Source organism: Triticum urartu, chromosome 3 (genome assembly GCF_003073215.2).
Source record: "Triticum urartu cultivar G1812 chromosome 3, Tu2.1, whole genome shotgun sequence".
Classification (NCBI taxonomy): domain Eukaryota; kingdom Viridiplantae; phylum Streptophyta; class Magnoliopsida; order Poales; family Poaceae; genus Triticum; species Triticum urartu.
The window spans coordinates 566,693,950-566,703,105 of NC_053024.1; the positions used below are offsets into that span (position 1 = coordinate 566,693,950).

The 9,156-nt window shown below is 51.8% G+C and overlaps 1 protein-coding gene across 1 annotated transcript; it reads left to right on the forward strand.

Moving 5' to 3' along the window:
- Nucleotides 1-1,493: 1,493 nt before the first annotated feature.
- Nucleotides 1,494-2,610, forward strand: LOC125545037 (ethylene-responsive transcription factor 4-like). Its single transcript, XM_048708884.1, has one exon. It carries the CDS (start codon nucleotides 1,604-1,606, stop codon nucleotides 2,336-2,338), a length of 735 nt encoding a protein of 244 aa, XP_048564841.1. The 5' UTR covers nucleotides 1,494-1,603; the 3' UTR covers nucleotides 2,339-2,610.
- Nucleotides 2,611-9,156: the final 6,546 nt, after the last annotated feature.

The window sequence follows — 9,156 nt, forward strand, 5'->3', positions numbered from 1 at the left end:
CGGGGGTTGGGGAGGGTCATAGTCCTAGGGCTCATGTTGTAGCCGGCGGCGTCGAGACGGTTTACATCTATATTTTTCTTCAATCCCCACCCCCTCCCCCCAATTCGGGGGTCTTGTGCGGTCGGCCACTTTGGCCTCCTCATCGACGACCCTGTTGTTGGCCAAATGCTTGTTCTAACGAACACCAGTACGCAGTGTCACGATGAATGGAGAGAGCACTAGTAACATGCTATCGCAGGCTTTTATTTCATTTTAGTGAAAATTAAACTATTGCTTAAAACAGAAGTGCTATATGCTACTCATAGACAATCAATATTATCCGGTGATATGATGATAAAACACATATCGACGTTGGATTTGGTGACCTTAAGTGACGATTGCACAACAATAGTACATATACAATGTGCCCCAACTTAGAAACTACCAACAAAACATATCATACAATTAACGATTAACATTAAAGCAACTATTTACAAATTAAAAAATTATAGATATGCTACTTCATAGACAATCAATATTATCCAGTGATAACATAAAACACATGTATATATCAATGTTGCATACAATGCACTTCAAACTAGAAGCTACACTATAAAACATATCATATACGAGCAGTACAATTTAAGGTGTCACGGCCGGTAACGGTCCTATTATTGTCACTCTAAAGCAATCGCAACCAAAAAGAGCTTCATACTTATGTCATCAGGAGATTTGATGAGTACACATATGGAATTACAATATGACGATACATGATTGTTGAGAACATTTCAAGCAAAAGCACTCTCCGAACATTTGTCAATACAACATTGTAGGTGAGGCTTAGTTTGTCAAGTATGTGAAAAACCAAAGCCCGTCAAGGGCACGCATGATAATTGTGCATCTTTGTATTTCTAGAAGTTACATGTTATCAATTTCAATTTTCAGAAAAATTCTTCAAAAAATTGTTTTTAAACATGAACCATCACAAAAATTAGTTGACAAGACATGATAGAGTAAATTATAGGGAAAGAAAGGGAAAAAAATCCATACACTCATCATTCATGCCGTAATGTAGAGCTGAGCTCGGCCGATAACATGAGAACATAACTAAATTGAACTCTTGATTCGCAAAAAATAATTCTTAATCGAAATGTTATTTAAACAAATAATGGGAGTATTTTTTTGCAAGAAAAATGACTTGGTGAGGCTAGAATGGAAATGACCAACAAACTAGCGGTATGGCAAAGTAGAAGCGTTCCCTTCCCTGGCATCCGGCATACATTGTGCAAATTAAAACTCTGGCGGTGGGCTAAACAGAAAAGGCGCCGCTGGCCTAATTTAGTGCCGCCACGCCGAAGACGAGTGGGGGGGCGGCGGCGAGGACAGTCAAAGCGCTCGCTGACTGCGCCGCGTTTTATTCCCTCTCGCCGCTCCCTCCACCGCTCGCTCCCCTTTTCCCCTACTCACTTCCCTTTTTTAACCCCCCGCCCATCTATAAATGCCCGCCCCCCTCCTCGCCTTATCGTGGGCGCTACACACCCACCCCACCCCACCCCCCTGCATCACCAAAACGCCCGCATAACCAAAAAGATACGCGCACGCCACTTGTACACCTGCTGCACCCATGGCGCCTAGAGCGGCGGAGAAGGCGCCTGTCTCCCCGCCCACCGGCCTCGGCCTCGGCGTCGGCGGCGGGATCGGGGTCGTCGCCGGCGGCGCGCACTACAGGGGCGTCCGGAAGCGCCCGTGGGGACGCTACGCCGCGGAGATCCGCGACCCGGCCAAGAAGAGCAGGGTTTGGCTCGGCACGTACGACACCGCGGAGGAGGCCGCGCGCGCCTACGACACCGCCGCCCGCGAGTTCCGCGGCGCCAAGGCGAAGACCAACTTCCCGTTCCCTTCGTCGTCGTTGTCCCCTGTCGCCGGCGGCGGCGGCAGCCCGAGCAGCGACAGCACCTTGGACTCGAGCGGCGGAGGGAGCGGCGGCTGCGCCCAGGCGCCCATGCAGGCCATCCCGCTGCCGCCCGCCCTCGACCTGGACCTCTTCCACCGCGCGGCGGTCGTCACGGCCGTCGCCGGCGGCGGCATGCGCTTCCCATTCAACGGTTACCCGGTGGCGCCGCGCCAGCCCCTGCACCCGTACTTCTTCTACGAACAGGCCGCGGCCGCCGCGGCGGCGTCGGCGTCGGGGTACCGCGCGCTGAAGGTGGCGCAGCCGGTCACCGTGGCGGCCGTTGCGCAGAGCGACTCCGACTCCTCGTCGGTCGTTGATCTGTCCCCGTCGCCCCCCGCGGTGACAGCGCATAAGGCGGTCGCGTTTGATCTGGATCTCAACCGGCCGCCGCCTTCCGAGGACTAGACAAAGGACAAATTTTAGATGATGACTGTAGTTTCTCATTTTTCCTGCAGGGAACGCTTTTTTTTCCTTCTTCTGTTCTGGTCCTCTTGTATTTTTGTTTAGTTGTCCGAGACAGACCGAGGAGCCCTGTAAATAGTTTTTCCGCCGAGAACAGAGCAGAACCGATCTGAGATCTGTTGGTCTAAAACGGATCAAACCGGCGCTGAGGTGAACCGAGACTTGAGTATATGTGTACCTCATAAGATGATGAATTTTTCAGAAGATTATGTCCATCTTTTGTGTTGAGAAAGGCAAGATTTATGGTTGGGAAACATTTATTCGCTAATCGGCGCCGCTCCGTCTCCGGCCATCAGGTTTGCTGCCATCTCCGCGACACGGCAGTGAATGGTTTGGTGATCTGCACGTCTCGCTCTGCATGGACACTTCTGGGCTCGACTGACCGGAGGCTGATCAGGAGTAATTGAGCTGGAGTAACGTAATTTTGCATGTAGTTATTGCTCGCTCAGCTGTCAAATTTGCGGCTTTCAAACCCTTCACACGCTGACAGCTCGGGAGAAAAGGAAAGATGGGTTAGATCTACGGGGACGGAAAGGGCCAAGCTGCAGTGGGCACGAGAGACAAGTGTGGACGAGAGAGAGAGAGGGACGGCCTGGGAGCGGTGCGGTGGACGGACCGACGATCCGTAGGCGCGATGGAACCGCGACTGCGTTGTTCTACTCGTGACCTTGAGAATAACGTGTGCGTGTGGTGTGGGCGACGTCTGTACGACGCGTGGTGCGCGGCCGCCGGTCCCCGCTGCCGTCCCGGCCCGGCCCGGGGATCCTCTCTGCCGGATCCATGCTGCACCGGATGCGTGCGTGGGGTTGGACTTTTGGTGGGGGGCGCGCCGCTGGTGATGGTTGGAGCGGAGCCGCGTGTTCGGGTGGGCGCTTGGGTATTTGCGCGAGGACCGGGCGCGGTCTCGGCCGACATGCGTGGGCCAGACAAGCGGAACGGCGGGCATCAGGACGCAGTGATTCGCGGGGCGGCTGCTTCACCTCGCGGTGGGGCCTGCCGCGTGCCCCCGCCTTCCGAAGGTTGCAGCTTTTCTCGTTTCACTCCTCGTACATATTTTTATCCAAACTGTGCTCGTATATTTTAGACGTTTTTTAGGGGACGTATCTTTATATTTTAGACGTGAACACATCGTACGTATAGCAGAGCTCGTATTTTAGTGTGGCTACGACATGTTTACAGCGGTTCGCTCTCATGCGCGCTGCTTGCGGTGGCTTTCTTTAGGCACCTCACGCTCGACCTAAATATGAGAGCATCTACAGTCGGACTTATGAAATCCGATTCCAATCGTCTGCGGATACATTCCGGCGAGTCCACAAATAGCGAATTCACCCTTAAACATCCTCTTTTACTTTCGTGTTATTAACAAATCTCATACACACGCAATTGCATGCAACGAAAATCTAGTCTAAACTATGCTGGCGCTCTCCTTATTGTTCCCTTTCGTGTCCATGTCTAGCGGCCGTAAGCCCTGCGAAGTGAAGGTCCGGTTGCTGGCTAGCAAAAGTAGGACACGGGACACAGACTAGCTCACAAGGGACAACGCGGCGTCGTCGTCTCCCACGCCCTATTTTTCCTCGTCGAAGCCCATTGCCTAGACTTGTCGATCGACGTGAGGTCAACGGTAAACGTAGATGGGTCGGCCTCGGGGTCGAATATCGACTCCGCCACCCTACGGATGCGGCGTCATGAGGTGTCGGTTCTTGGTGCTAAAACCGGTTGATCTTGAGTAGGGGTCCCAAGCTTGATTACCTGAGCTAGATGGTAACAGGAAGAGTAAGGACACGATGTTTTACCTAGGTTCGTGCCCTTTTAATGAGATAAAACCCTACGTCATGCTGCTTATATATTGGTTGTGATGGAATAGAAAGTACATGTTGATCTATCTCGAGACCGTATGAGTTTGTCTAAGCTCTAGCCTTGCAAATGTGGTCGATGTATGGAGTAAACCCTACGACTTATATAGATGCCGGGGTACCTAGGGTATACACATGGTCGGTTATAATGTAGGGATAAACACACCAACTACTCAAATACGATTGAAGTCTATGCCAAGCCTCCAAAAGACCTTCGTCTTGATTACGCTGAGTGCCAGGGCCAGGGTGGCCCATTCATCAACCTTTGGTGGGTCGTCGGCCAGACTCATAGCCGGCGGACCGACGCGATGAACACTCCCTAATCCAGGACACGAACAGTTGCCCCTGAACTAGTCTTCAAGATGAGGGTATCAGAGATCTTCATTGGGATAACTCCATAAGTTTGAGTCTTCGTCTTCATAGTTGAGTTCCATCCTCCACGCCGGCTTCCGGCTTGCTCGGCTCTGAGGCTTCTTGGATTTCCTAATCGTGACCATGTGTTTATGTGACTGTCAAATAAGAGGGGATATCTTTTAACAAGTACTCTTCCTCGGTGTAGGTGTGAAAACCGGAAGACCTCGAGGTAGGGATCCCGAGCTATGGATCTCAGGCAGATGGTAATAGGAACTAGGAGACGATATTACCCAGGTTTGGGCCCTCTTGATGGAGGTAAAACCCTACGTCCCGCTCTTGTTTATATTGATGGAGATGTATCAGGTACAGAGTCGATCTACCTCGAGATCATGAAATGTGTTCTAACTCTAGGGCTAGGTGAATGAGATTGCGTTGATGTCCCCCTACGGGCTAAACCTTTTGGCTTATATACATGCCAGGTAGGGTATCTAGGGTTACAAGGTCGGTATCTTGGCGTGGAGGCGGTAGGAGAAGTCTTGGAGACAAGTCTTCGGCAGACGCATTCTTGATCACGCCCCATCGTGTAGCTTCCGAAGTCCATCTTGAGAAGAATGAGGGCCCATCAGCCCAATCTGAGGAGCATGGGCAGACTAGGTTAGTACCCCCTAGTCCAGGACCCCGTCAGTAGCCCCCGAACTGGTCTTCTATGCCGAGGACGATTCCTTTGATGAAGACAACCTCGGATCTGAAGTCCTTGGCTTGACAGACGAGTTCCCCCTTTGTGACTTCAAGACTCCCGAACCACTCTTTAAAGGAGCGGGGTATTACCAACAAGATCTAGCCAAGCTCACACCTCGCTTGAAGAGACGGGGTAACTTAGCCTCGAAAGCCGACCACATAGGTGTGAATAGTGCCACCTAGTCTGACAACTTTATCGAAGCGGCGTATCCCACGACGGGTCAGACAGTTACTGCTTACCCCAAATCGTGCCTCGAGGCAGCCTTTTTACTGGCACGTCCCATCGAGGTAGAGATCGTGCCCGTTTTCTGAGGGATATCATCAAGATTTTGTTTCTCCCTATGGACATAATGTCATCTTTCGCGGGAGTAGCGTTTTTATCAGCGCGACAAGAGGGACTCTTGGCCTTTGAGCAACCTATAAGAGTAAAAAGAGAATAGTGAAAGCAATCACGCCCTCATTTCCCCTGCTTGCTGCTTAGTTGAGCTCCAGCACCCAGATCCAATCTCGCCCTCTTCTTCCTCAGTGAATCCAAGCTCCCCCATCCAGTTATGGGCGATACCCTAAAATGGCATTGGGGTGGTTTCATCGTGACAGACGGCACCATCTTGGAGCTGCGTGATGTGGGGTACCTCTCTGCCAACATCATCGCCCTCGCTCCCAACGCCAACCAGCAAGTGCCCGCTCCTGATACGTCCATTTTGCATCATGCTTTTATGTTGATATTTATTGCATTATGGATCGTTATTTCACATTATGGTACAATACTTATGCCTTTTCTCTCTTATTTTACAAGATTTACATGAAGAGGGAGAATGCCGGCAACTAGAATTCTAGACCGAAAAGGAGCAAATCTGAGAGACCTACTCTGCACAACTCCAAAAGTCCTGAAAATTTACGAAGAACTATTTTGGAATATATAAAAATTATTGGGTGAAGAAACTACCAGAGGGGACCCACTAGGTGGCCACAAGCCTGGGGGCGCGCCCCCAGGGCTTGTGGGGCCCCTGGCAGGTCTGCGGTGCCCATCTTCTGCTATATGAAGAGTTTTGACCTGAAAAAAAATCAGAAGAGAGCTTTCCGGACGAAGCGCCGCCATCTCGAGGCGGAACTTGGGCAGAACCAATCTAGGGCTCCGACGAAGCTATTCTGCCGGGGAAACTTTCCTCCGTGAGGGGGAAATCGAAGCCATCGTCATCACCATCCTCTCATCGAGGGAGGGTCAATCTCCATCAACATCTTCACCAGCACCATCTCCTCTCAAACCCTAGTACATCTCTTGTATTCAATATTTGCTTCAAAACATCAGATTGGTACATGTGGGTTGCTAGTAGTGTTGATTAGTCATGTAGTTGATGCTAGTTGGTTTATTATCACTAAGCCACTAGCCCCCGGCTAAACATAACTCCTGGCCTTTTCGGCCAGCCCCCAAGGAAACTCAAGTCATGGAGGGATAAAGGTGTCGTCTGGTGGAACCCAGAGGAGGTGGAGACACTAATCAAGAAGATCAAGTGGTGGTCTACCACGAAGGACCCCCAGCTCCCCGATGTGGTCAACGTCATGCTCAACTGCCACATTCTCCTGCTCCAATTCCGGGCCAACCCGATGTGGGAGCACAAATCCGAGGACGTTGGGCCCGTCCTCCACTTCTTCCACACCACCTTGGCCAACATGTGGACGTGGTTCTTCAAGCCGGCAAAGGACAATATCCCTAAGGAGGGGAGGACCTCGGCTTCGAGGACGGCTACACCGCCCCACCAGTAAGTATTTAACACACACATTCATGTTTCTCTTTCTTCCTATAAGGTGAGATAGATTTTGACGAATCATCTTGTTCTATATTTGTAGAAATGGTCAGCCAGGATGCAGTGCCCGGCCCCACTGCTAGAGGAGGCGAGACCCCCTGCTCACGACACTCCTAGTCAAGGAGCTGTATGAGGGGGGGGTCCCTGTTGGGGATATAACCTCTGATATGAACCGCCAAATAAAGGCTGAGTCATATTACTGGCGACTCTTGGAGCCAGACTTCAGATGGGCCAAGGCGATCAAGACACAAGACTGGAAGGGCGGCTCAAAAGATGGGACATCTTAAAACCTGGAACTAGAAGGCGGTGGTGACGGCCCAGAAGCATAAGCTACCGCACGATGACTTGCTAAAGGAGCAAGGTGAATTAGAGTCGGACTCAGTCATTGGTCATAATACGGCCCAAACTCTTGTGAGCCCAGGGCCTCGACCTGTATATAATGGCGAGTTCCCAGGGCAGATAGATCAAGTTACAATCAATCGATAGCTAGGTCAAGCGAATCCGCTCCCTTGTAATTGATACTCAAGCAATAAGCAGAAAGCAGGAGTAGGCTTTTACCTCCACCGCGAGGGGCCAAACCTGGGTAAACTTGTGTCTCTTGATTCAGTTCAACCTAAACAAGCTAACCACCCGGTTGCGATGGCCTCACGTCTAAGTTCTCACACTAGGACATTTGCCGTGACAAAACCATGACAGTTGGCGCCCACCGTGGGGCTAGCGCACGGTGGTTTCGAGTTCTTGAAGGGCTCTTTCCCAAGGATCATGGGATACGTCATCGGCATGATGACGAAGAGCCGCCGTGGCAAGCTCTACATCGACGACGCTGGCTGGGGCCCCGAGACCGACTCAATCGAGTACGGGTATCGGATCCCCTTCGGCAACATCCACGTCTTCATCGGCAAAATCGGCGGATCTGAGCCCGAGCTAGACATCTGCACCGACCTCGTCGAGCCGGCTCGGCGCACGCAACCCGCCCGGATCCAAGCCGACCAGAAGCATGTCTTCGTTGGTTTTATGTAGGGCATGGAACTTGCAGAGAATTCCATGTCTGGCGGAGAGACTCTTGTGTACTCAGATGGTGAATCCTCGACTGGGGAGACAAAGTCAATCTACCAGCTTCAAGATGGCAGGCTTGGGGGCTGTTCCGATAGCACCAGTATTTCGGGCCCCTATGAGCCACCGTGCCGAGCTACGACTCTCAACTCTATGGCTGTCGGAGCAACAACGACGACTGATCCCTCAGCGTCCGGCTCAGACAGACCTCCGGTTCAAGTTCTGCCTGAGCTGATGACCACCCTAACGACCTTGCTGGCAACTGATGTTACTACGGAAAATCAGGCAGAGCGCAATGCGGAGATCGCAAAGCTTTGAGAGCAGATGACCAATGCTCAAGAGGATATCAATGCTGAAAACACCCGCACAACCGAGTTGCAAGCTCACATTAATGCAGAGAAGGAGTGTCTGAGGACGGAGGCTTAGCGTCTAAACCTTGAGCAGAACACTTCCAACGCGGTTCATCAGCCGAGATACCAGAGCCGTTCACCTCCGAGTTATGAGGCCACCCGTTTGTTCGACTTCCCGGTGGCAGGTCCAAGAACTCCAGGAGCACCGGTTATACCCCAATTAACCTCTAATGTACAAGAGAGCAGAGTGGCGGCGTAGCCGCTCCAGCCAGAGCCGTCCCAAAGGGAGGAGCCAGCACCCGACCCTTGTCTTGTTCGGACGCCTCCACCACACTTTCCGACACCGCCGAGTCACTTCTCCAACCCGGTGGATAACATGGTGGCAGCAACAACCCAACTTATTGCCATTCCTCTCACGGGCGGGGCGAGTCACCAGCCACAGTTGAAACTCAGCACGCCATTGAACTGTTGTAGATGGCGATTGCTCAGCAGGCTAATTACTCCTATAGTCGGCATCGGGTACATTCGACACCGCTGCCTAGCATAGCTACAGCCGGCATGCTAGTCACTAGCGGTTTCAAGCAGTGAACAATGCCATAACCCGCACC